This window comes from Neovison vison, chromosome 1, assembly GCF_020171115.1.
Source record: "Neovison vison isolate M4711 chromosome 1, ASM_NN_V1, whole genome shotgun sequence".
Classification (NCBI taxonomy): domain Eukaryota; kingdom Metazoa; phylum Chordata; class Mammalia; order Carnivora; family Mustelidae; genus Neogale; species Neogale vison.
Genome location: NC_058091.1, coordinates 146,374,531 through 146,401,331, shown reverse-complemented (window position 1 = coordinate 146,401,331; position 26,801 = coordinate 146,374,531). Strand labels below are relative to the sequence as shown.

Sequence of the window (26,801 nt, the reverse complement as noted above, 5' to 3'; positions counted from 1 at the left end):
TCTGGTTTCTCTGGAATCTCCCTTCCTCGAAAATAGGACTTCGCGGAACTCAAGCAGGAACATATGGGTCACGAAATAGGTACATGGAATAAGTCTGGCCTCAGTTTTTCTGACACGACAGAGGTCTTGGGCACTCAGGGGCCTACATGCTCTGGCCTGTCATGTCCCCTTTGGTATAGACGGTTACGCAGAGGAAAAGAATTGCCTGGGAGGCAAAGGGCAGGCACCTGCTGGACCCGGGGGTCACGGCTTTACCTTAGACAGGGGGTCGGTGAGGTTCTGGCCCCGCGGTCTCCCAATCAGATCTGTGGTTTGCTCTAAGTTGTCAGGTGTCCGTCTCCCTCTGTGGGCTGCTCCCTGCCACTAACAGGAACACTGAGTTTTGTGTTCCACCTAAAGATAATGCCCTCCAGAGAAAGCAAGCTTAAAAAAGCCTTTGGTTCGGCTACATGGGCCTTCCTTGAACACCGTCTGGCGTGGCCCTTTATCCAGAAACTCCTTGTTCACATCCTAGTTGAGGTTAGTGGACGCTTGTGCCGGAAGCTGCACAGCAAACGTCTTCTTTTCGTTGGCTTCTACCCTTCTGCTTCTTTGTTTCCCTGGAAGCACTTGTCCTTGGCTTTCTGTAAGGTTTCAGGGGTACAGGATGTCTTCTCTCAGGGTCCCTGACCTGACCCTGGGGAGCCTCTGCCATGTCAAGCTTCCAGATTTCGGCAGTTTATAAATCTCATAGCAAATTGATCAATAAACCACATGTATGATGGCTCAGCTGTTCAACTACTGGGGACCACGTGCCTTCCCCAAATGACACGAACACAAACACATGATGATTCAGAGGGTGTTACTTTGCTCAGACCCTTTTGGATCCTGAAACTCACAATTTCCTTTTCCTCCGCACAGATGTAACTCCTTCATCGAAAATCCCTCTGCACTCAAGAAGCCTCAGGCCAAACTGAAGAAAATGCACAATTTAGGACACAAAAACAACAACCTCCCCAAAGAACCTCAGCCTCAGAGAGTGGAAGAAGTCGTCAGAGCCTTGAAAAACGGCCTCGAGTAAGACCATAGACACTATTAGCCGCCTAGAACGTTTTTCCTTTCTAAAACCCTCAGGGGCCAGGAGGGGAGTGCAGGAAAGTTTTTAGAGATCATTTTAAAGTGTCTGTTGCTGTAGTAGGTATTTTATTCTCATACTGTAATCGAGGAAGCCTTCAATGAGTCTCAAATACGTGAAATATGTTGGGTTTCTACATCTCATCCATAACCTTGAAGGAGATCCAAACTAGTGATGTGTCTAACTCGGCACAGTGTTGGGTTTCACGTGAACAGCGGTGGACAGACAGCTCTGACTTGGTGATCGCTGAGGAAGGATTCTGAAACCTTCCCGAGTTATTTTATTACTTAGTATACTGTATGTGTTTTATGCCATATGATCCTAAGATTGTTGGCCCAGAGTAAGATCTCCCTGGTATGCGGGGAGACCTCTAGAGTCGGTGTTGTATTTAAGGGGACAGAATTCGGTGAGCCTGGACCCAGCATAGCTGCCATCCTTGTTCCGCCACACTCCCTCCCCCACGGCTTTTTCTTTTTTAGACTTTCCAGCCTCACAGGGGTTCTCCTTTTTGGCCATCTGGGTGGTCCCTGAAACGACTCCTGGAGCTTTCAGAAAGTCAAGAGATTGGGAAACACACAGCCACTTCCCCCCACCGACACTGCCCTCCCCAGAGCAGGTCTCGGCTTCCTCGTCCCCTTCGGAAGGACAAGGTCAAAGCCAGCACAGAGCTTACGAGTATGTGTCCTGTTATTTTTGCAGTGAGTATCTGGAAGTTCACCAGACAGAGCTGGACAAGCTGACAGCTCAGCTAAAAGATATGAGAAGAAACTCTCGCCTGGTAGGTACCGTCCAGTCATTAGGAGGTTAACACAGTATTCCCTTTTTGGACTAAGAATCTTTTTTTTTTCTTCCTATTGGATGGGGATGTGTAGCTGGGGAAGGGGATGGGGATGGGGACGAGCAAGAACCTTTAAGAAAAGCAGATCCAAGGGGCAGAATACTGTCTGTTCCCTGATGTGTGTTTGAGAAGGAGGTTAAATTTCTTCTTAATGCTTTATTCTTAATACTTCTCAGTATTTTCCAAGCATGTTGATGTGGATATGCTTTATAATCAGGAAAAAGAATACTAAACAGAAGCAACTACATGGCCCTACTCTAAATCATAAAAGGACAGGAAAAGTTGGGGTGCTCCTAGCATTTTGTTAGCACAGAATTTGGAGCCCAGAACTACTAAGAAAATAGGATAGGTCAGGGACATCAGTGAGGGCGAGGGGACCCAAGAGCACCTGTTATGAGAAGGTGGAAGGAGTCCCTATGCCCGTTCCGTTCTGTTTCCTTATGCTCCAGGAGCTGGCAGGTGGGCTCTAGTCTGATGGCTTTGTGAGGACTTGTCTGGTTGACCTTTACACCTACAGGTCACCTGTATACTATTTTAAATGATTTTGTTCAGTTCGAAGTGATCTTACACCTTACTGTCTCAAGGTGTCAGAAAGCCTAGAAAAGGTCCACGTGCTAGGAGATACGGCAAAGCCTTAATGGCTGTCGCCTCCTGCTGCTTTCAGAGACCTGCTAAGATGTGCAGTGGTGTCCTTCGCAAAGGCTTAGAGACTAAAAGCTTTATAGAAGTTAAAGATTTTACACCCCGATGATGTTAGAGTAGGAAGCACCCCATCTCTGTGGGGAGTGACTCCTTACAGGACGGCCTTCCACACTTCCGAATGCCCTTGACCATCCTCAGTGGCAACACATGTTTCTCCTTGGAGAACAATGGTGAATGGATGCAGGAGCTCGGGCTGGGACCTGGTGTTCCATAAAAAAAACAAAAAACAGAAACGAAAACAGCTCCTGATGGGGGACGTGGGAATGGCGTGTCGATTATTCTGTGATATTATGAGCACACAGGAAATGAACTTGCTTAAAAAACAGTTTGTGAAAGGCTTATCACTGCCCTCCAGGACGCTCCTTAAACACCACTTTTGTATGTTTACAGGGGAGGGCGAGTGTTTATTTCCCTCTTACCCCTGCTCCGTTCTCTGTTAACCTGTTTTCCTTATTGAAAAGTTAACATGAATGTATGTGCCCCTCAGGGTGTAAGAGAGGAGAGGGGAAAGCAAGTGAGACCTTTGGGTGCAGAGAGATTACAGTGGAATTCTGGAGACACGGAGGATAAGTAAATATCGGCTCCTAAAAGTACTCTGACTGCTATTTCAAATAACCCAGCAGAACTTTACAGGAGTGATCATTTCTTCCCCAGTAATGCAGAAACGAACACTGAATCCCTCTGTTGACCTGAATAGCAGTTTTGAGGAAACTATGTTCTAATCCAGACACCTTATTTTTTTTTTTTTTTTTAGGGTGTGCTATATGACCTAGACAAGGTAAGTTACCATCCTGTGCGGGAGTGTTGCGGGAAAACAAAACACAGCATGTTTGCGGAGAGATCCGTGATTTCCTTTTTAGGCATAACCAGATCTCCAAGAACTGATGATTTTTCTCAGCCTAGTAAAGGTCATGCTTTTCTCTAATGAGGGGTGTGAATTAGTACCATGATCTATAGCTCCAATAATGTCTTCAAGGTCACTTCCATAAAAATGCCACCTGGTTGTAGGGTTTCTCTGCGTGCTGGGAAGTTCAAGAACTTCCAAGTGTTGGGAGGCCCTTACCTGTTGTTCTAACTGACTACCGTGTTTCATCAAATTGAAGACCTCTCTGATGGGAAAACACCGTGTTATTTTCTATGGCCCTAAGGGCAAAAAAAAGTGATTCCAAGTAAACCCTGGCATGGTTTGCTCTATTCGCTTAAAATTTGTATCTTGTACTTCCTGACAAAACTCTTCTAGCCTTCTTTTAAATGTAGATTGTGTTTTTATTTACTCACATGTGCTCCTGCCGCTCCCTTTGCGTGCCTTTTCATATACACGTCATTTTAATGCTGAATCACGGTGTAATTTTTTTTGAAGACATTTGAAAGGGTAATTAAACTTAATGCATGTAATAACAATATTTTTAACTCCAACGAGGAGATGACACATGAACCACTATCATTATATTTGAGCACGTATAGATAGCAGTTTCAAAATGCACCCCGGTTTCGGAGACACCAAACTGTAGGGGGATGAGTTCATCTTCAAGATGAAAAAATATGTTGCTGTCTTGCCAGAAATCCAGAAAATTCCATTTGATTGGCCTCCCTCGATGTTTAGCACAAAGATTCCGATTACTAACTCAAGTTCATCTCTCGGAATACTTGTTTGATCTTTTAGAAGATACTTTCCGAATTGTTATCAGAGATTCTCTGAAATAGCCAAGATGGGAAGAAAGAGGCGATATTTAGCATTTTCTGGTAATTTGGAGGATGAGATTGGGAAGAAGATACTCTTGCCAGTTGAGATCAGTTAAACTGTTAATGACTGTACTTTTTCAAACAACTTCTTTTAATTTCAGCAAATAAAAACGATTGAAAGATCCATGAGACGCCTGGAGTTTCACATTAGTAAGGTAATGAAGTTCCTGTTGTCTGGGCTTCTGGGTTTCTGTTCTCAGTCACTAATCAGTACGCCTTTGGTCTAAGCACGGCATCCAGTCCACGGAGAATTGCTTACCTAAGTTGCTCCTAAGCTGAGTTGAAGTTAATTCTTCCAACAGGCAGGAAAGATGGAGAAGCAGAAGAAGAGGACCTGACACAGGCATAGCTCTGACTCTCCTTCAGTTCAGCGAACATTTAAGTGGCTCCCACGGAGCCTCCTGCTGGGCTCTCAGCTCTGTGCAGTCTTCCTCAAGATTGAACCAAACTCACCGTACCAGACGCTTCACACTTGCGTTAACTTGACCAGACACTTCACACTTGTGTTAACTTGTACCCCATAAACTTCTTCATGAAGCCCTTAAAAGTACTTAGAACAGCTGCCACGTATGTCCCCAAACTCTTTCTCAAGCTCCCGGCTCCTGTCCTTCCTCGCATGGCATGGTTTCCAGGCACATTTTCTTCCATCTCTGTCGCCTCCATCAATGTGGGCCATTTTTGTCAGGACCCCTGACACCCAGCCCCAAACCCTACAGGTGGTTCACGGATGGTCCAGCCAGGCTCGCATGGCCTGGGGCTCTCAGCCCCTTGCTCTGGACATGACCACGCATTCCCCGGGCAACCTGAAAATAGTTCCCCTTGGGGGGCCACTAAATCCCACCAATGGTAATTCCTGTTTCCAGCCATGTGTGTCGGTCTCTCTTCCAAGCAGAGAGACTAGAGCCCTCTCTAGGGCTCCTCTCTAGGAGTCAGAAGCCCTCGTTTCCAGTCGCGTCCTCTCTGGGCTGAACTGGACCCACACAAACCTTGACTTTCCGCCCTGTGTGGGGAGGGGCATGCCTTCAATCTACAGGATCCTAAGAAGCCTTTCGTTTTAAGATTCTGTGATGAGTTAGATGTATAGAAACGGACATACATGCAGCTGCCTTCGCATGTTCCCACTTTGAAAAGTATCTCCTACCTGGGCGAATCTGAAATTACTCCCATTTCTGATAAACTCTGTGACTAACACAATGACATCCCTCCGAAGGTATCTGTGTGGCAGGCAGGTGCTGGCAAATCACTCTGTTTGGTTTGAAACGCAGCAAGGAAACAAAATCGCACTCGGGTGGGAGAGTATTTCTCCATCTTTTAGCCATTGTCGTTAGCCAGGACCACCCTGGGGGTCACGAAAGGTGGGGGTCGTCTGCTGTGCACAGCACACCTTCCAAGTGATACTGAACTGAGCAAGCCCAGCAGTTGACTTGGTGAGTCTCTGCTGACATAGGGTGAGACCAACACTTGCCTGCAGACTGGCAGTTCCCACTCAAGTGCGTACACAGTTACCTTTTATCCTGCGGGCTGGTTCCTTTTGCCTAGAATAGGTTGGCATTGAAGTAAAAACAAAGAATTAACTCTCCTGCCAATGCAAGTAACAGACTGCATCTTTAGGGCTAAGCCGGCGTCCCCATGAGCAGTTTCCTGCAGAGAGAATTACAGTCTCAGACTTGAGCAAACCCAGTAGTGGGGAAAGGGTAGAAGGGGCAGCTTCCCAGGGTACCCCGTGGGTGAAACAGTCTGGCCGGCCCTGGAAGAAGGATCCGCTCTTGTGTTTCTAGGGGTTTTGTGGAGGCCAACCCCATGAGAACGATTTGCAACGTTTATGTAAAATTCCAGATTCCAGCCCAGCCCTAAATTACCGAATCCAGAATCCCAGAGAGGGGGCCTGGGCATCAGCATTGTAACAAGCTCACCAGACGAGTCTTAGCTTGGCATCCGTGCATGACAGCCCCCCCCGCCGCCCAGCCAGCCATCAGCCCCAAGATTTCATCAGCAGATTCACTACCCAAGACCTTACCTCTGCCTCTTAATCAGAGACAGACCCATTGACCCCACAGATACACGGCTGCTTTCCAGAGTTTGGTCATTGCTCTCAGCAAAGTGGAGTGACTTGTTGAGGGAAAGAGCAACAGAGAGTCCTGTAACCAGACAATCATTTTAGTCTGTTAATGTGTCTCTTCTGAGCCGAGCATGATTGACCTGCAGACAGAGACGCAACGGCGGAAAATGCCGCCTACTGTAAGGGTCCTCCTGACACTTTGTCGTGAGCTCCCGAAACCTGCCTTCAGAACAAAAGAGGGATTCTAACCTCTGAAACCATCATATTCATCTCCACCTTCCTCTGGTCTACGGCCGTCTGAGGGAATCAAGTTTGTCCTGAAATGAAAATTTCAAGTTGTCCGAGGCAGGTTCCTGCCTCGCAGAAGTCCCTAATTTCCTTTGCCTGTGCCAAAGGCTGGTGTTCGTGTCCTCTTCATCTGCCTGCAAATTCCTGCGGTTAGCTGGCGCGCGGGCTGACGGTGGCGGAGAGCGCAAGATCGTGCACGTGTATACGATCAGCAATAACCAGGCGTCTTCCACTCAAGCACTATCGATACTTGGAGCTGGTCTTTGTTGTAGGAGACTGTCCCCTGTCCTGAGGGACGTTTCGCGACATCCCGGCCCTCTGTCCCTACCAGATGGCAGTAACACCTCCCAGCTGCGATGCTGGAGAAAACAGCTCCAGCTTTTTGCCAAATGTCCTCTGGGTGTCAAAGCTGCCTTGGGTTGTTGGGGAACTGCTGTCTCTGAGACAATAAGTGCTTATCACGCTTATAGAATGAGTCCGATCCACAGTCCCTTACAAGCAGTATATTATTGTTTGGAAGTGTAAGCGTAGACGTATAGCAGAGAAATGCCTAGTTCTGAAATGTTCAGTGTTTGATCAAGTTTTACCGTTGTGCTTCACCCTCATTTTTTTAAAAAGATTTTATTTATTTGAGAGCAAGCATGAGTGGCGGGGAAAGGCAGAAAGAGAGGGAGGGAGGGAGACGCAGGATCCCCGCCGAGCAGGGAGCCCAACTCGGACTCGATCCCAGGACCCCAGGATCATGACCTGAGCCAAAGGCAGACACTGAACCCGCTGAGCCAGCCAGGTGCCCCTCTTCAACCTCATTTTAAGAATAATTTAACAGATTTGTTTTTTCTATTGTTGAGGCTCTTTATTGAAAATGATTTTGGGGGGGCGCCTGGGTGGCTCAGTGGGTTAAGCCTCTGCCTTCAGCTCAGGTCATGATCTCAGGGTCCTGGGATCAAGCCCCGCATCGGGCTCTCTGCTCAGCGGGGACCCTGCTTCCTCCTCTCTCTCTGCCTGCCTCTCTGCCTACTTGTGATCGCTCTCTGTCAAATAAATAAAATCTTTAAAAAGATTTTGGGGGGGATTTTATTTATTTGAGAGAGAGCAAGAGCTAGGAGAGGGGAAGAAGGACAGGGAGAAGCAGACTCTCCGCTGAGCAGGGAGCCTGATGAGGGGCTTAATCCCAGGACCCCAGGATCATGACTTGAGCCAAAGGCAGATGCCCTACTGAAGATGATTTTGTAAAGTCTTGACTCAAGTTCTTTTTTAAAAAAATGCTAAATGTAGATGTGTGAATATCACCTTGTGACAATACTCTTAAAATAAAATGGTAGGAGCCTTGTGGAAATCCTTCCGATGCTTGTTCCTTATGTAGAAGACTGTGGTCTCCATCACCCAGTACTTGGCTTACATAGCCTACCAAGGTTAAGTTCATTTTTTGTGTGTGAATTTGAAAAGAAAGCTCAGATTAAAATCTTTTTAATTTGCTTTGAAAGAGAAAATGGATCCCAGTGGCTAAAACAAAGATGATTTGTCTCCGGCTCAAAGGATGATGCTTCAGGGGTTAGGGAGGGCCTGGGTGGCTCAGTCGGTTAAGCAGCTGCCTTTCCGCTCTGGTCGTGATCTCGGGGTCCCAGGATGGAGCCCCATGTGGGGCTCCCTGCTTGGAAGGGAGTCTGCTTCTCCCTCTGCCTCTGGCCCTCCCCCTGCTTATGCTCTTGCTCTCTCTCAAATAAATAAAAATCTTTTAAAATCGTTTTTTAAAAATATATTTATTTATTTATTTATTTGACAGTGAGAGGGAACACAAGCGGGGGAGTGGGAGAGGGAGAAGCAGACTCCCCACCGAGCAGGGGGCCTGATTCAGGACTCGATCCCAGGACCCTGAGATTGTGACATGAGCCAAAGGTAGACGCTTAACCGATGGAGTCACCCAGGTGCCCCAAATAAATGAATATACTCTTTATAAATAAATAAGTAAGAGGATGATGCTTCTACCAGAGCCTCCTTGCGGGGGTCAGAGACTAAACATCTTCCGGACTGAACGATGGCCGGGGTCCCTCCTTCCGAGCGGGGTTGAACAGTGCTGTCCGTTGTATTCCCTCCTGTGACTCCCGACAGGTGGACGAACTCTACGAAGCATACTGTATCCAGAGACGCCTCCAGGATGGAGCCAGCAAAATGAAGCAAGCATTCGCGGCCTCGCCAACCAGCAGAGCTGCCCGGGAGAGCCTGTCGGAGATCGGCCGCAGCCACAGGGAGTACACGGAGGTAGGAGCCAGCCAGCGGGGCGGGTGGCCAGGGACTGCCCAGCAAGGTCATTCTGCTCTAGGGAGATGTCCTACTCTTTGCCTCTCCCGCACTGTTTTGGGGCAGTCCGTGGGATCATTTAAGATGACTGTCCGGTCGTTCCATTGGTATTTTGGCTCAGAGTCGTCCCTGGATGCCACAGCCTTCACTGGCCTTTCCTGGTCCCTGAGCGTCGCTGTTGGACACTCATCTCCTTGTGCCTTGGAATGTGCTTGCTCACGACCCTGAAAACCCACGCGAGGTCAGAAGCTACTAAGCCATTCACTGATCGTGTCTTAAAGTCCTCCAGGCTCTCTGCTGCCCTGTAGTTTTTGCACAGGCAGGCTACGGATGCCCATCTAAAATTTCAGGGGCTGTAGGAGTAAGCCACAAGGCCCTGGTTTTTGAGATTCTAAGTACACGCCAGAATTTTCTAGCGTCCAGGCTAATCTGGCTTTATTCCTGGAAGTGGAACGGCCCCAGCGGTTAAGATAGCTACGCGGAAAGCTAGGTATCACCAACGCCCCTGCCTGTGATGATTTTATCATAAGGAAGTCCCTTTCCTTCTTGAAGGAGACAAGACAAAGAGCCATGAGCAGAAGTGAAGTGGGCCTCCCTTGGCTTCTGCCTCTGAGGCCCCTGAATCGGACACAGGGAGCCCTTCCCTCCTCCTGGGGTCACCTGATACCAAGTGTCCTTGATGAAAGACTGAATTATTCAAGCAGCAGGGCTCACTATCCCCTGGTCTGCTCAGAGATCGAATTTCATGAATGAACTCATCAGCCTCCTGGGGGCTCATGAGGGTCTGCCAGGCGGTTCCCAGGGCTGAGCCCCTCTCCCAGCCTCAGGAGGGACCCTGTGGGTTGCCTTGTACGGTCACTCCGGGAGCGCCTCTGGTCTGAACTGTTTGTCTCTTTCTGCAGTCCGGAAACACGGCTTCTTCACCTATGTTCCCCTTTCAGATGAATGCTTGTTAGACACATAAAATAAAACACGTGGAATCCAGGAACTCAAAGGAAACCAATGATACTGAAATAGTTACTTGAGTATTAGCAGTCCAGTTATCAAAATACCTTGAAAGCAAAATAATTTTGATACAGTACTGTTTTGTTTATGCCACGTTATTATTAGCACATCCAAATTAAATCACCAGCTCTAACATTGCCACGAGTTATTGGAAGTTATGAAATTTTAAAGCAGAACAAAGTATGAACGACAGTTCACGGCTGACGGGGGCACACAGGTGATTTCTATCCGTCAGGCCCGCCTCACTGGGGCTCCCTTCCTACCTTCCTACACTTCCACGCCATGCATTTCACGTAGAGGTTGTGAAATCACAGGGACTTTCTCTTCCCGCATCCAAGTTTATAGGCCCCGGGGTCAAGACTCTGGGTTAGAAGCACCCCGGTTCGTGAGACCTCATTTGTGCATGGCTCAGGAATCAAAGAGCACTTAAAACGGGCCCTTGGACTCCAGGAGCAGTACCTGACCCACAGCCCGGAGAAGCTGCCCATTCTAGAACATTCATGGGCCCGTTTCCAAAATACCAATCCTTGCTCAGGTGCCAGCACGTGGCGTCTGACTTCGCTCCCACGTTTGGAGATGGAGAGGACCGTTTCAGCCAGAGGAACTGTGCCTTCGAGGAGAGAGGAGTCAGCGTTCCGTAGCGTCCTGCCCGACATGGGCTGGTTTTTTTTTATCTTCGTGACCCAGCGGGTCTGGGATTTGAACACAGAGAATGTTTTGGGTGAGAGCCTCGGGGGGCTGAGCCAGGACTCATCCCCAGCTGCCTGGGTGCCACAGAAGAGCCTCCAGACCGCAGAAGTCCTCACTGGCTGTACCAGCCCCCCACCCGCACCCGCCCCAGGTTTTCTGGAAGTCACTTGTGGCAACCCTGCCTGGCACGCTGACGTCACAGGCATTTGGGGAGTGTCTTGGGTTCCTTCCCCGAGCCGTGCAGGGTTCTAAGAGAAGGGGTTCACGATACTGAGACTTTGTTTCAGGCAGCACAGAGCTCAGACTTCAGGAAGTTTCCCCAGCGTATGCTAAGCGATCCGAGGCACCAAAAGCTCACAAGGGCAAAGTGCCATTCTCTCTCTCTTTCTTTCTTTTTTTTTTTTTTTAAAGATTTTATTTATTTATTTGACAGATCACAAGTAGGCAGAGAGAGAGGGGGAAGCAGGCTCCCCGCTGAGCAGAGAGCCCGATGCGGGGACTCTGAGATCATGACCGGAGCAGAGGACAGAGGCTTAACCCACTGAGCCACCCAGGCGCCCCAAAGTTTGCATCCCATCCGCACACCAGTGTGGGAGAGTGATCTTCTGAAAGGATGGAGGCACAAACAGGAACAGGACGCTGTCACCTCACTCAGCAACCCGTGAGGTCCTCAGCTCACAGAATGCAATCAGGACCACTCCCTGTCAGGGCTCCTGGGGAGGGTTAGTGGGCGTGGCCACCCCTGGGGGCAGGGCCCCACCGTGGAGGCCGGCTGCTGAGGGAGAAGACAGCAGGTGCCACCCCACCCCCACTCTCGGGGGTGGGGACAGCCAAGGTCAAGGCGGCTTACAAAGCTGAAGCCTGCTGAGCTGCCCAAGGGCCCCACTGGGGAGAGCTGCTGACCGCCCTTTTCCTTTTTTGATCTCAAGCTGTGATTGCTCTGTGTAGGTCCTAGGATCAGGAGGAAGTAGGGCGGGCACTCTTAGATAGTGTCCCCCTTTCTGCCTTCAGGGTCCCTCAACAGCAGAACGAGCAGGGGACTGTGGTCAGGCCCAGGAGTCATTTTAGGGGCACCCTAGCCTTGCCGCAGGAACCCAGCCTCCCTCACTCTGTAGGGTACAGCCCTGTGGTGACTTTGCATCCACAGGAAAGTCGAGACTAGTATAAACACCACCGACCTTTACCCCTGGTAACATCTTGCCATATTTCCTTCCCTTCTCTCACCTATACTCCATTTTTTCTTTATCCTTATTTTTTGCTGAATCATTTGACAGTAAGTAATGGACACTTGACCCCATAAGTATTTGAGCCCAGAACCCAGAACTCACAGTGGTCACCTGTGTTTCCCCGGAACAAACACAGGCCATCCCCACAGCTAGGACAATTAGCCAGCTGAGGGAGTTATTGGATAGCCTGTGCGTTCTCAGACGCCCGCCCTTTGGTCTGGTCATGTCCCTGAGAGCTGTTCTAGTGTGTTGTCCCGCTAATTGTCAGGATCTAATGGAAGGTAACAGGTGGCATTTGGTTTTTATGTCTCCTTAGCCCCTTTTGTCTAGAACTTTTCCCCCGCATTACCATTTTGTAGAATCCAGGCCACTTCTTACAGAGTATCACGTTCTGGATTCATCTATTTATCATATAATTTGATGAATTGATGTAACCTCTGAATGCAACACTGCAAGTCTTCTGCTGTAGGAGACCCCAGGGTCAGAGACTTAAGAACCTTGATCTTCTCCATTTAGCAGAAGACTACTTTCCTTCTTCCTTTTTTTTGGGGGGGGGGCGGATTTTTTATTTAGTTTTTTGAGAGAGCGAGATCACAAGCAGTGGGGGAAAGGCAGAGGGAGAGGAGGAAGCAGGCTCCCCACTGAGCAGAGAGCCTCACTGGGGCTCAGTCCCAGGACCCGGGATCATGATCTGAGCTGAAGGCAGATGCTTTACCGACTGAGCCACCCAGGTGCCCCAGACTGCTCTTTTTCTTATCTAACATCCCAGTCCTCATCACTGTGCATGGAAATAAGTGAATTTGTTCCTTTGTGCTCTGAATTTCCAGTACACCAGAAGGCTGGCGTAGACTCGGGGTGGGAGGGGACATTTGGTCTGGGGCTGGGTAGCTCCCTGCAAACAGATCAGTGCCCCCTGGTGTTCAAGACCTCTAGCCTTAGTTGTCTTGGCTGCTCGAATGTCACAGGCTTTGAGCTGTTGGTGACCAAAGTCTTGCGCTGATGCCAGTTTTCTGTTCTCTTCACAGAATATGTGCACCATCGAAGCAGAGCTGGAGAATCTGCTGGGGGAGTTCTCCATCAAGATGAAAGGTACCCTGTCTCCCCCCACACCCCCACTCCACAGGGAGCCACCCACGCTCAGCCCTCCGCATTTGTGAATGTGTTGATGTTCTAGAACCTTCTAGTCCGAGACTTGCCTACACTCTTAAACCTTTATTATGGCAGAGCCTCAAGCATACACAGAAGTGAAGAGGATGTTAACAATGAACCCCATATCACCTAGACTGAATAATTAGTAGGATTTTGCCACATTGGCTTCATCTGTTTTTCCATTTGATGATATATAACCCAGATATGTGAGTCTGCCTGGGTGTATTTAAAATCCCTTAAAGAACAGGGACTTCTTCTTACATAAATAACCACAATAATATTATCACATATTAATAAAATTAATACAGCTCTGTTATTAATCCACTCCATTACCCAGTTTCCCCAGCTGCCTCAGAAATGCTTTGTACCATTAGTTTGTTCACGCTGGGATCCAAATAAGGTCCGTGTGTCATGCTTGGTCATGGGGTGTCTCTAGGGCTTCCTTTCATCTAAGCAGACCCTTCCCGTTTTCCTCCTCCCGTTGAAACTGCTGTTGTACAGAATATCCCACGTTCTCCCTTTGTCTTTTGGCTTCTTGTGGTGTTTCAGTTGTTCCTTCCTGCTCATGTTTTCTGCAAACTACCCACCCATTACTGAAGGGTATTTATTTTTAGTGTAAAACCCACAGAGGACTGCATTTTCTTCCTTTGCCCAGTGCGTTTCCGGTGTTTGCTCTGGAAAGCTCTGACCTAGAAGTGTAGATTGGTTGTTGATCTCTTTACCGTGGTGTGTTCGGAACAAAGAAGGCCCACAGGGCTGGGAAACGGAGCGTGGCCCAGTGCTGCGGGCAGGGCTCTCCGATCAGCCACAGCCCCCTTTGTCTTGAGTTCGGGCCCATTAACTGTGGTAAAGAGGGCTGGGGCGCAGGCGCTCTGGTCCTCAGTTCCTGCAGCACCTTGATCCCTGTGTTGTTGCTAATGGAGACTTAATCACCCTCTCCATGACTTTTTGCAAGTAAGGGAATAGATAAGGGGCACTTTTTTTTTAAGTGCTCAACGGGAGAGCTTCGTTTTCTATTTTTCAAATGAGTCAGCAGGGCGCTGTTTCTGTCAAGCGCTGGGCACCCCCATGAGAATGTGAGAGCCACTCTGAAGGAATTACTTCTGGACTAACAATGACCTTGACCTTCAGCTTCCCCAGGGGCTGCATTCTTCCCTAGAGCCGAGCTGAGTGTGAATTGGTTTGTCATTCCCTGTGGCATCTCAGCACTCACTGTCCCAGGGAAGTTCTCTGTTTATCACTTTCTCCTTTCCTGCCTTCATGTTGGGTCCTCAGCTGAGCGGCAGGTTCCAAAGCCACTCAGGCTCTGTTGCAGACCCAGCAAGTCAGGATGATTTCATTAGCGGGGTGATTCTGGAAAATAACTGCCTTGAATCAGCGTTTAGCAGAAAGCACATTCCTCTTGTGTCCACCGACACTCGGCACCATCCATGCAGCCCGATCGGTCTCACAGCTGAGAGAGACTCAGGTCACATGCATCTTCTGGTGGTGAACACAGGGAGGACCAGATTTCCCTGATTTCTGTTATCCAGTGCACTCGTTTTTGGCGGGGTGATCATTTCCCCATTTTATTGACGGGAAATGGGTGTTAAATGACTTGTCCCAGAAGTCACATAGCAAGTTGGAGTCAAACTTGAGACTGAATTCCAGGGCTTCTGGCTTCTAGAACGTTCCCAGGCTCAATCTCCTATAAGGAAGGAGGTTCAAAGAGCCAATACTAGAAACTGTTGCTCAAAGCATGGTCTCTTCTGTAGGAAGGTCATCTCCCATCCAGCCCACAGGCAGCATGGTGGTCAGGGAGACAATGGTGCTGGGGGCCCGCCATCCCTGAGGGACCTGGGCACCAGCTCTATCACAGCCCTGAGTCCTAAAGGGTTGTCCTGGTGACAGAACCTCCCATTTGCTGAGCTCTTCCATCTCTGCCTTTCCCTGTCCCCTCTCTCCTGCCTGGTCTGCTTCCCTCGCTTCCGTCTAGGCCCTCGGTTTCCCCCAAGGGGACTCTAGGCCTGAAAGATACCCTCCTTTCTCATTACACATTACTGTCCCTTTGCACTTCCCTAATCTAACATGAAAACTCAGAAATGACAACCAGGAAGCCTGTCAGAGGGAATGCCTCCGTGGAAATCTTCCTCTCTCTCAGTAAAGAGAAGCCTCCTCAGGCTGCCAAGAAATCTACATCTTCGCAATCAGCTACTTTCTTATCTGTGATTCCTTCTGGTAGAACATAACCACCCCCCAACGCACAGACTAATGTCCCCTGAGGAGATTTCATAATATTGTCAGACCTGGTAACCCAACTTCCTCCCACCACACCCTTCCACACTTCCCTTTCTGCCACACCCAACACAAAGAAAACAACCCTTTTGGTTTTGTGTGAATGTGTGGCCTCCTGGGGTGTGGGTAGGTTGATGATAAAAACAACAGATGGGTTACAGAGCTCCTGCTCTCCGCCCAGCACAAGGTTGCATCCCCATGAGTGGCCCTTGGCTTTGAGTTCCACACAGTCCACTGGAGAAAAATGGATGTAGGAACCAATGCATTCTAATTCAGTAGAACGAATGACCCCTTGGACCAATGGGGTGGCTGGCTTGTCTCCGCAGCCTCCAGCAGGGCAGGGATGAGGAGAAGGGTGCCACTCACCTATCTTGAGGGAGGGAAGCAAGAAGGAAGGAGGAAGGCTCCCCACTGTAACATTTGAATTACAGCGAGAGGAACTGTTCTGGGTAGGTGAACAGCAATGGGATAGTGTTCACCAAAGAGGGGAAAACATGTTGACAAACGGCCGGTGGACAGGCCAGGTGGGAGCCCATTCTAGAAGAAGAGCTATGGCCATCCATGGGCATTGGATCTTAACGTTCCTTGAATGTCAGGCTAACAAGGGAGACTCTGCTTAGCCGGGACCTAGATGAAAAGTGGTCTCTCAAGGAAAACTACCTCTCCCAGCTCTTGCTTCATTCCAGTGACGTTCCAGGCAGTGGGTATCTCCAAGCCTGTGTCTGCCTCTCCAGCTTTCAGGGCAGGGCATACCTTGACAGAGGGAAGAACTACCCATGAGCTCGTAAATCTGCACTATTGATACCTGGTCAGTAAATCAGGAAGGCCTGGAACAGAACCCCTGTCTGTTCAGCTGCTTGACTCCTTTCCTTAGAGCAGCAATTGTGACTTCCTTACCTTGATCACACTCCACCCGCTGTGAAATTGTTAATATTATCGCGAATACCCAGCCATCCTTTTCTATGTGTATATGCTGTCAGCATGCGTGATCTGCTCTATCTTTAGAAAGGAAGGTCTTCATAGAACTGGCAAAAATGGGGAGCATTCTTCCAGCAGAAAAGTCTCTGAGCAAAGGAAGGAAAGGTGTAGCATCTGGGCCTTCCAAACAAGGCCAGAGAAGAGCCGTTTTCTCAGTAATGGGTGTTTACAGTAAAACAGGCAAAAAGGTGCAGAAAGACGGATCATAGAAACAAAAGCCCCCCCACCCCCGCCAGATGCTCACCCCCACGATGGTCTACAGAGTGACCATAATGAAAGCTCTCCAGACAGTGCAACAGGAATCACAAAACTGCTGAGAAAACGTGAATCTTCCCCCAGCGGTGAAAATCCCAGCAGGCCACTGGCCAGGTTTGAAAGACATCAAACTGCAACTGTAATTGCCCCACCGTGGGTTTCAATTCTGCAAGCAGCGTGGTGATTGGCTTACACAAGCCGCTAGAACCTGAGGAAGCAGAGCCCCAGACCTGCTTCGGCCTGGCTGGTGCTGGTTTGCAACCTTAAGCCAGTAATCAGCACCGTGGGAGATACTGCTACAAACAATTTCAACAGGTTTTGCTTCAATAACCTGGGCTTGTAAGCTCGAAACCCATCACTACCAAGTACCTTTCTCCCATTTGGATAAACTCAGATATGAAATTTCTGGTAATTTTGAAAGGGGGGGAAAAAAACCCTTGAAAGCATTTTTCCCCCATACATACCTTGACCCACACGAATACCTGGTCGGTTTCTTTTTTTGTTTTTTGTTTTTGTTTTTTGTTTGTTTGTTTTTTTTAACCAGTCTTCTGTTGTAATTGCAAGGTAAACTGGCAAAGGATAAAACCTGAACTGATTTGCAGAGGTTTTATATTATTTTATTTTATGAAGACTTCTTCATTTATTTGAGAGAGAAAGAGAGAACACCCCAGTTCTAGTGGGGGGAGGGACAGAGAGAATCCTCAAGCAGGTCCCCGCTGAGCCCTGAGCCCTACTCGGGGCTGGATCTCAGGACCCTGAGACCATGACCTGAGCAGAAACCAGAGTTGGATGCTCAACCAACTTAGCCGCCCAGGCGCCCCTCTGCAGAGGTTTTAAAGGGCACTTTGGATCTTAGAATTGGCTTGTCTCACCAGTTCCTATTTGTAGAAACCCATCAATTGTGCTTTTTTTTTCTGATGTATTAAAAAAATTAAATCCTCCAGAAAATAATTAGTGAACATTGACTTTTTAAAGTTCCGCTCTTATTTTAGGAAATCTGTTCAAGTGGCTTCTTGTGTTCTAGTTGTCAGACCCGTTCGCGGGACTGGCTCCAAAGTGGTAGGGAGGCAGAACGAGCTGGTGAGTTGCTGCCATCTACTGACAGGTGGTGGTAACAGCAGGTGCTTTCTTAAGCCTCCCTGGACCTCGTCTATGATCCTTAACCCCGAGTGTCCTTGAGATGGGTGGAAAGCAGAACCCTCCATTCCCTGTCTCACAGCTCCATAGGGCTACTCACAGAAGGCAAAATGCCTGGTGTCATACCATCCTCATTATCTTTCCATGGGTAAAAGCATGTTTAACCTACTATAAAAACAACCAAGAACTGAAAGGTCATAAATGGCCTCTTGAGGAGACTGAACCACCAAGGGATCCGTGGGTCGGATGGACATCGTGCATGTGGAGGAACATAAGAGTCCCAGGGCTGGTCTTGTACCAGCTATTTCCTCTCTGGCCACCTCTATCAAAAGTGAGGGACTGTTCTTCTCGAGTCTATTTTAAAATTTTTAAATGGTACCTTCTCATTTTTTAAAATACAGGCAAGTAGACCAAAAATTTTAAAGTCATAATATAGTCACCCCACCAGTGCTAAACTTTGTAAAAATTGTCGTGAATACCCAAATAAGCTTTCCTCTGCATATATGCTGTTTGTCAGCGAACATACATGATCTTGTTTGTCTTTTATCTTATAAAATAAATGCATGATACTTTAAAAAGCCCCATAAAAATCACCATATAATGTCAAAACTGTAACTTGCTTCATAATCCCATCTTATCGGAGATAATTATTTTTATCAGTTTGATATGTTTTTCTAGAATTTTTTCCTATGGATACATTTTTATGTAGCGGAGGTCATCTTCTACATAGGTTTTATAATTTGCCTTTTTGCTTTTTTTTTTAACTTAATATTACTTCATAAACATTATCTTATTAAAGATATCTAAACACCTGTACTGAAAATTTTTTACTTGAAGAGTAGTCGACACACAATGTCACATTAGTTTTAGGCATACAGCATAGTGATTTGACAGGTTTATATGCTGTGCTGGGCTGGTGTGAGTAGCTCCCATCTGTGCCTATACCACACTATGACAATGCCGTCGACTGTATTCCCAATGATGGACTCTTCATTCCCATGACTTATTTACTCCGTAACTGGAAGTCTGTACCTCCCACTCCCCTTCAGCCATCTGGCCCAACCCTCCACTCCCTTCCCTCTGACAACCATCAGCTTGTTCTCTGTTATCTATGGGTCTGCTTCTGCTTTTTGTTTACTCGTTTTTGTTTTTAGATTCCACATATAAATGAAATCATGCAGTATTTATCTTTCTCAGCCTGGCTTATTTCCCATAGCATTATAGTCTCTCGCTCCATCTATGTTCTCACAAGTGGCAAGATCGCATCCTTTTTTATGGCTGAGTAATATTCTGGTGTATATAAACATTTGTACTGAATTCTTAACTGGAATTCTTTATTGTATATATATATATTTTTTTAATTGGAAAGCGAGAAAGTACTAGAGAGTTTGCCCATTTTTATTCAATTTGTCTCATTCCTTGATGACAGTGTTGTCTTCGTGTCCCTATTCGGGTAAAGGACTTTGCTTTGTGATTGGCACAGAAACAAAGCCAGGATTACTGATGAGCTTCTGTTAACAAGGATAGTCCCTTACATTTGCCGTGTACGTCCGATGTGCATACCTTCCTCCTGACAACCTTATTCGTGCTTGACACACAGTAGGCACTCTGGAAATGTTGCTGAGTAAATACAGGCCACTCACTCTGCCCACACGTATCCTCTCCCCTGTGCCTTCTTCATTCGCCAGTGGTGATATTCTTTTGTTCACATGCCACCTTCCTCCATTTAACTACCCTATGTTAAATGAGATAGAATTTCTTGTTTAATTGTATAAGTAATACATTGTTACAAAAATTCAGAATATAGGGGGGAAAACTCCTTTTACTGTCTCTTCATTGCTGTTCCCCTCTCTGATGTGTATCAATTTGCTGTCTTTTCATACTGATAACCTCTTTTAAGTGAGCCGTATCTAGCACACGTTCGATGAGTAGTATTATCCCACTGCCCAGTATATAATCGTTACTGTGTATTGTCTTCACAGTCATTGTCGTTCATTGTCTTTACAAACAGTCCTATGAGGTGGACACTGCTCCCCTCCTTTTAGAGGTGAAGAAAGTAGAGTTAACATCGAGAGGGTACTTGCTGGTAGAGAAAACAGAAATCCGCTTCAGCTTTAACTCCTCTACTGTCTCTTGTCCTTGTCTGTTTCATCCCCCAAACTGCATTTTGTTCTGTTTTCTGGGTATCTGTGAAGTCTCTGTAATTTGCAGATTGTTACGCCAGGACACAGACCCTCCCATACACTGAGTCTCCATAAATATCTACAGAAAGAAAAAAAACGACTGATGAAACCCGGGGTCCTTGGGTCGACCCATGACACTGCTGTGACGTGCTGTGTTCTTGCTGGCACAGCCAATAAGGGGCTGGATCTCAGACTGGCAGTGACGAGCCAATGGTGCGGTGGCGCCATCGGAGGGAAGCCCCATCTCCACTCGGGGAGTCTGGGTTGTTGTCCTTTGGTTGGTTGGCTTTTGTTTTCTGAATCACTGGCTTTGTGTAGACGGTAACCCATTTCAAGTGGTTTCATAATACGCTAGATGGTGGCATCATTATGCCGGATAAATAGGAAAAGGAAAATACGGGAATGAGTGAATTGGAGAGAGGCAAGGGTACAGGGTCTCTTTGCCCAAATGAGAGACACTTATCAGAAATCACAAATCTTGGGACAGAAAGAAAAATAAGAGAGCTGTTTATGTTCATGAGAGCATTTTGGGTAAATAAAGGCACGTATCTTTCTGGCCCTCATTCTCTGATCCTGAAACGCGGGTGGACCCTCAGCTGACCAAGGATACACACAGAGTTCTAGCCCCGGCCCCACAGCCTTTTTTGCCCCAGAAAGCAGCGTCTTTGATGGATCCAATCAGGAATGTTCTCCCGGGCTGGGGTAGATGGAATTCCCAGCATCGCAGCGCCCTCTGGTGCTCCCCCAAAGCTATTGCATGAACTTTTGCAAAGTCCTGACACTCAGGGTTTTTAACTGTGCTGGTGTGGGTTTGCGGAGAGGGGAGATCTGTTCTGCACCCCATATCCCACTGCTTGCTTTACAGGTCTGGCTGGTTTTGCCCGCCTCTGTCCTGGAGATCAGTATGAGGTAAGTGTCCTGTCGGTCTGCGGGTTGGAATCGAGGATTTCAGGGACAAGAGTCAGGTGGTCATTATTTTGCTTCTTAAATTACCTTTTTTATTTTTTCTTTTATGTTTGTTTATTTTGAAAAAAAATTAAGCCAATGAGAAAATTTAGAAATGGAGACCCTCATGTAGTCTTCACCCAGATACCAATTTCTACCATTTTGCCACACTGGTGTTATTACTACTGCGATGCTTGTTGTTATTTTGCTGAAACATTCTAGACTGATGCACAGACATGGAGACCTTTCACCCGAAATGATTTTCCTAAAAACAGAAGGACATGCTCTCCTATCAGCACTGTGCAATTGTCCATGCAACCAACTTAACGATGGCCCTTAGCTACGGTTGCTTGTTATACCTTATATACAATCTGTCTCGTCTTTTCCCTGGTGTCCCAACGTTGTACTTGATAGCCCTCTTTTCTCCCGCTGCAAGAGCCATCCCAGATCACGAGTGCTTTTAAATATCGTGGGATGAAGAAACTAGTGTCTAGACCTTTCTTTATAAAGATATACTCCAGGGGCGCCTGGGTGGCTCAGTGGGTTAAGCCGCTGCCTTCGGCTCAGGTCATGATCTCGGTCCTGGGATCGAGTTCCGCATCGGGCTCTCTGCTCAGCAGGGAGCCTGCTTCCTCCTCTCTCTCTCTCTGCCCGCCTCTCTGCCTGCTTGTGATCTCTCTGTGTCAAATAAATAAATAAAATCTTAAAAAAAAAAAAAAGATATACTCCAGAAAGTATAAAAGCCTTCATCTTTTCCCCCTTCAGAAGGGAACTTCCCCTAATTATTTCATCTAACTGTCTCCTCCAAAACCCACCATGATCGTCCTTGGGGAGGGCGGGGGAGGAGGATCTTCCTGTCGGAGCAAGGAGAGCGGGAGACCCTCTCGCGGGACTGTCTCGTTCTGTCTTCTTCATCCAGGACGAGGCGTCTTACTTCTTGCTTCTGGCTGCTAAGTAGGTTTTAGCTGATGGTTTCTCCTCCCTGTCACCGAGCTGGGGAGTTCAGTGACTGTTGTCATAGACTTACGGGGGGAGTGAACTGGCCATGATGACCGCGGTGACGCGGAAGGACACGTGTGATGACTCTTGACTACAGGAGGCCCTCCATGCCCTCTTGGAGGGGAACAGACCTTCCTCCCCCTTGAAAGCCTCCTCCCAGCCCCCTACCTGCTCCACCCCCCAGGCCCCAGGAAATTTGGAAGAACCCAGCAGAGGGGTGTGGCTGGAGGAGGATGGAGAAGGGGAGAAGAGCAGCTGCTTTATTTCCCTGCTTTTCTATCTTGGTGTTGGGGGGGTGGGAGGTGGGCAAGGGCCGTGGGACCTGAGGTGTGGTTTTCTGCAGATTTTCATGAAGTACGGCCGGCAGAGGTGGAAACTGAAAGGCAAGATAGAAGCCAACGGCAAGCAGAGCTGGGACGGGGAGGAGGTGGTGTTCCTGCCCTTGATCGTTGGATTCATCTCCATCAAGGTTCAGTATTGTCTGTGTTGTCCCCGTCTTCCCACTGCACGGCTGGGTAGCCCACGGGTGGGGATTTGTGTTCATGACTTCTGCCCGCTGCTCCCCACCCCCACCTCGCAGACCCCGAAAGAGGCATGCACCCCGAGTCCGTGGCGAAGACCACTGCTGTCTCGCAGAGAGGGCTGTGAAGAGCACAGGGGAAGCGTGCCTGGCCTTTCTCCTGGGCTCCCTGTAAGGCCTTCCCACACCTCCTCTCACCAGGTCACAGAACTCAAAGGGCTCGCCACGCACCTCCTGGTCGGCAGCGTGACGTGTGAGACCAAAGAGCTGTTTGCCGCCCGACCTCAGGTGGTGGCTGTTGACATCAACGACCTCGGCACCATCAAACTGAGCCTGGAGATCACTTGGTAGTAAGTGGCCCTTTTCTGTGGGGTCCTGTTAGAAATACACGCCTCAGGGTCAGGCTGTTGCAAGGGTGGCCCTTGGACAGTCAGAGTCCCCAGGGAGCTCGTCGCAGAAGGAGACTTGGGTCCAACCGAGACCTGTGTCAGAACCTCGGCGGGGACAGGGATCTGTCCCCTGGCTTGCCGTGTGACGGCTGTGCACCGCCGTCTCCGTAAGTCAGAGAAGCCTCTGTCTTATCACTGTTCCCTTCTCCTTCTTGTGTAAAATATTTGTTCTGCCACCTTCCCTCCCTGTCAACCTTTAAATACATATAAAATAATATAAGTCTCAAGTAAGCTAATTTGGGAGGAAAATAACTGTCCAGGAGGAGATATTTCACCCTCAGAAAGATCCCAATTCTCCCTATAGGGTTTTCGCTGCCTGTCCCACTTCAGCTCTACCCCACATGCTGCTCAGGGAAACTCCTCAATATCCTTCACGCTCTCCCGCAACAGAACATTTCCAAAGGGCAAGAGATATCTCTTGTCAGAGCAGTGAACTTAAAGGGGGTTTTCTGAGGTCGTCTCACGAGAAAGATCATGTGTTATTTAAACATGGGTTGCTCTCAACGTTTGCTATGACCATAGCCCCTGGTGGATTACCACGTAAACATGACCTGCGGAGTGCGGGTGTTCAGGGTCCCCTTTCCAACATGGGGGCGAGCCACAGAAGCAGCAGACCCCCTGCCATATTGTCACTGAAACACTCTCCCGCGCGTTCCGTGTTCCGCCCAGCCTTCCCTCCTTGTAGTTCATGTCATTGATCTATCGAACGCAAGGTCGTTCTTGCTGGATGGACCAGACACACGATGGTAAGTGTCGTCACGTCGGACAGGACAGACTGTCCTCCTCCCATCAAGCAGGAGTCTCTGTGTCTGCTGAGACGAGAGGAAGTCTGTGTTTTCTTTAGAACAGTGACCTGTTGCTCTCTTGTACTGTTAACGCGTCTGTTCCTGCAAAGTCAGAGACATTTTATAGACTTCAGCGTCGTGTGTTGGGAAAGCATTAATATGTTTGCATTTCTAACATGAACGGAGAAACAGATTCTCCTAGATAAGTCGCCCTTAGAGCTACGATGCTGATCTGTGTGGGTCTGGGTGGGCCTGGGTGTCGTGTTCTGCTCCACTTTCTGTTACTGTGGCTCGTTTTCAGTTCCTCTGCACCCGCTGGTTTGCACTGACTTTGGTGTAACGAGGAGCCTTCTCAGCCCACAGTCTGGCTGGAGGGGCTGGAATGGACACACGTTCACGGGCCTCCTTGTGTTGCAGCCCATTCGACGTGGAGGACATGACGGCGTCCTCAGGTGCTGGGAACAAAGCGGCAGCCCTCCAGAGGAGGATGTCCATGTACAGCCAGGGCACCCCGGAGACCCCCACTCTGAAGGATCACTCCTTTTTCGTAAGTTCCCTGTGGCTTCTGGAGGAGGCGTGAACTGGCGGCAGGCTTACCCCCAGGATGTGAAACACCTGACGTCTGGTGTCCCGGGTTCTCAGTAACTCCTAGCAATGCTCATCTCAAAGCTCCCCCTAATCAAGCAGCGACTAAGAAAAGCACATTCCAAGAGGCTCTGGGCCATTTGCACGCAGGCAAACACCACCTCCCGTCTGCCCTCTCCCCACCCTCCCCCGCCCCCCAGGGCTTTGATAATGTGCAGACTTACCCGGAGAGTCTCTGAGGTCAGCCTTTTAGGTAACGGATGTCAGTAAGGGCCTCCTTGTGGTCATCAGAAATGCTTGCTAGAATGCTCACGAAACACGGTGGCCGTTGTCTCCCGCTAACTCCGCTAACTCTGCTGTCTCGCTTTGACTTCCGAAGAGGTGGCTGCATCCTTCGGCGGCCAGGCCGCGGCGGCTGTCCGTCTTGAGTGCCTTGCAGGACACTTTCTTTGCCAAGCTGCACCGCAGCCGCTCTTTCAGCGACCTGCCCTCCCTCAGGCTGAGACCCAAGGCCGAGCTAGAGTTTTCCGTGAGTGTGGGTGGCCTGCCCGCCGTGCAGTGCTCGCCTCGGGGGCTCGGGGCGCGTTTGCTTCCGTGTGTCTCTTCTCCTCTGTCTCGCTCGCGGGGCAGTGGGCACAGCTGTCCTGTCCCCGGGGCACGAAGTGTGTTCCTGCATGCGCCTCTGTCACAGACCCAGCCCTCTCGTCCCTGAGCCCTGCTTTTGTGCCGTGATTTTCTCCGCGGTGGCGAAGATATCCATGGTAACAAGATCATCGTCTTTGAAAAATGCAGTTACCCCTCCACCATCGGAGAAGGTGTCTGTTCCCAGATTAAGCGAGCTTATCACTGAGGACAGTCTCAGTTTTAGACCTGGCGTGCGAGGGAGTCAGAAGCCTTCATACCCACTTTCCTAGAGCTCCTTTTAGTTAAAGATGGTCTCCGCCTTAGTTTGTGGTAGTGTGTGTTAATTTTCTCTGCATTAGTAAACGAAGCTCTTTCATTTGTAGTCAGGAATACAACGGAGGAACTACAGTTCCTGTGTCATACATCCTGTCCCAAGAGAAATCACACATGAACATACGGACGTGGAAGCGTCTGCTCTTTACAGACACAGAAAAGTTACCTATGGGGAAAAATAAGAGTAATCTTTGAACGTCCAGAAAGGAAAGGACTAAAAAGTTTTCTAGTGAACGACGATAATCATTGCTTCTAATTCGGTGAATTACAAGACACAGATGAGAAGGGCCAGGCTAACCTAGCAGAGTTTCCAAGGCAAATAGGAATATTCTAGAAGGAAAATGTGCATGAACACATGGGCCCAAAATGGACATATAGCAGATGCTGTTGTATACACAGCTATCGATATAACGGATATGTTCATGCTCACGTACTGTAAGTTCTGGAGGGAGTTGGTAGAGGTTTTAATAGCGTAATTTAAAGGAGAGCGAGTTTTCAAAAACCTCCACCGCTTCTTGGAGCCTTTTGGATAAAGGCAGAGCCCTCAGAGTGGCTGTACCTGTCCGGCCTTCAGCAAGCTTGCCTCGCCTGCCATTGCCCTTTCTTGGTCCCCTGCTGCAGCCCCCAGAGCCCCAAGCACCCTCCAGCTGCACCTCCCCCTTCGCGAGCTCCCATCTGTGCACACCCACTGCTCCTCTGGAAGACACTTCCTGCTCCTCGCCTAAACCTCCCCATCCTGCGGGGCTGAGCTCCAGGACCACCTGTTTCTCGGCTGGCAGCCATCCCCGTGTCGGGGTCCGGCCCGACGATGCCGCGTCTCGTTAGAGCTCACTCCATTGTCCTGTCATGTGCCCGTTCGTGGGCAGGTCCCCTTGGTGCCCCGGAAGTCCCCTTGACCAGAGCGTCTCAGCTCAGTCTGACTCCTGACGCTGGCCACTTACGCAGGTACATGTTGGGTTTAGGTAAATGGCTGGCGATGACTTTGGGATTTGAATAAGAGCCCGACTGAGCGGTCCCCCTGCCTCACGAGCCTCCCTGCACCCCGGGTGGCCAGGGCTGTGCTTTGAAGATGAGATGAGATGGGCAGGACCACTTGGAGGGCCCAGAGCTTCTGGGAGATGCTCCAGAAGTTCCCCTTTCTCTCCCCTCCAGGTGGAGGGTGTGGGGGGCAGACAGAGGGCACTGAACTAAACAATCTCTGGGGCCCTTGGAGCCCCACCTGGTCCTCAACAGCTACTGAGAAGTTTCTAGAACTTCCATTCTCAAGCCCGCCCCCCAGAACTCTGAGCAGCACCCTTCGGGGGGTGGTCACAGAAGAAAGCATTCTCTAGAGGGGACCCTGAGCCTACAGAGGTTACCTGAGTGTCCCAAGGACACGTCCCTTCACTCATCCCTGTGGTTAAAATGAATTGCCCTCCAGCCAGATGAGAATGTAAAGTTAGGGTTGAACTAACTGCACGGGTTAGGATCTGGGGGTTCCCTGTCCAGCAGTGGTGGGGGACCAGGAGGACTGCTGGGGAGGACAGGGAGCGTTTGTCTTTCTGTCTACTCCATTTCACTACCAGGAACATTTTTGTTTCCTGGGCTTATTCCCAGCAATATTGTGATTTTTCCTTGCTTCC

At 48.9% G+C, this 26,801-nt stretch overlaps 1 protein-coding gene across 5 annotated transcripts in view; it reads left to right on the top strand.

The window, feature by feature from the left end:
• RIPOR2 (RHO family interacting cell polarization regulator 2) overlaps positions 1 to 26,801 on the top strand; it is a 213,105-nt gene that overhangs the window by 157,190 nt on the left and 29,114 nt on the right. For 3 of the 5 annotated variants that reach the window (XM_044260084.1, XM_044260089.1, XM_044260100.1), the window contains exons 3-13: positions 901 to 1,056; positions 1,814 to 1,892; positions 3,409 to 3,432; positions 4,499 to 4,552; positions 8,854 to 9,003; positions 12,989 to 13,052; positions 20,805 to 20,848; positions 22,227 to 22,352; positions 22,605 to 22,753; positions 24,055 to 24,184; positions 24,602 to 24,751. In XM_044260084.1, the coding sequence (XP_044116019.1) occupies positions 901 to 1,056; positions 1,814 to 1,892; positions 3,409 to 3,432; positions 4,499 to 4,552; positions 8,854 to 9,003; positions 12,989 to 13,052; positions 20,805 to 20,848; positions 22,227 to 22,352; positions 22,605 to 22,753; positions 24,055 to 24,184; positions 24,602 to 24,751 (1,126 nt within the window). The remainder of the gene's footprint in view (positions 1 to 900; positions 1,057 to 1,813; positions 1,893 to 3,408; positions 3,433 to 4,498; positions 4,553 to 8,853; positions 9,004 to 12,988; positions 13,053 to 20,804; positions 20,849 to 22,226; positions 22,353 to 22,604; positions 22,754 to 24,054; positions 24,185 to 24,601; positions 24,752 to 26,801) is intronic. The other 2 variants (XM_044260093.1, XM_044260103.1) reach the window with 1 other exon arrangement.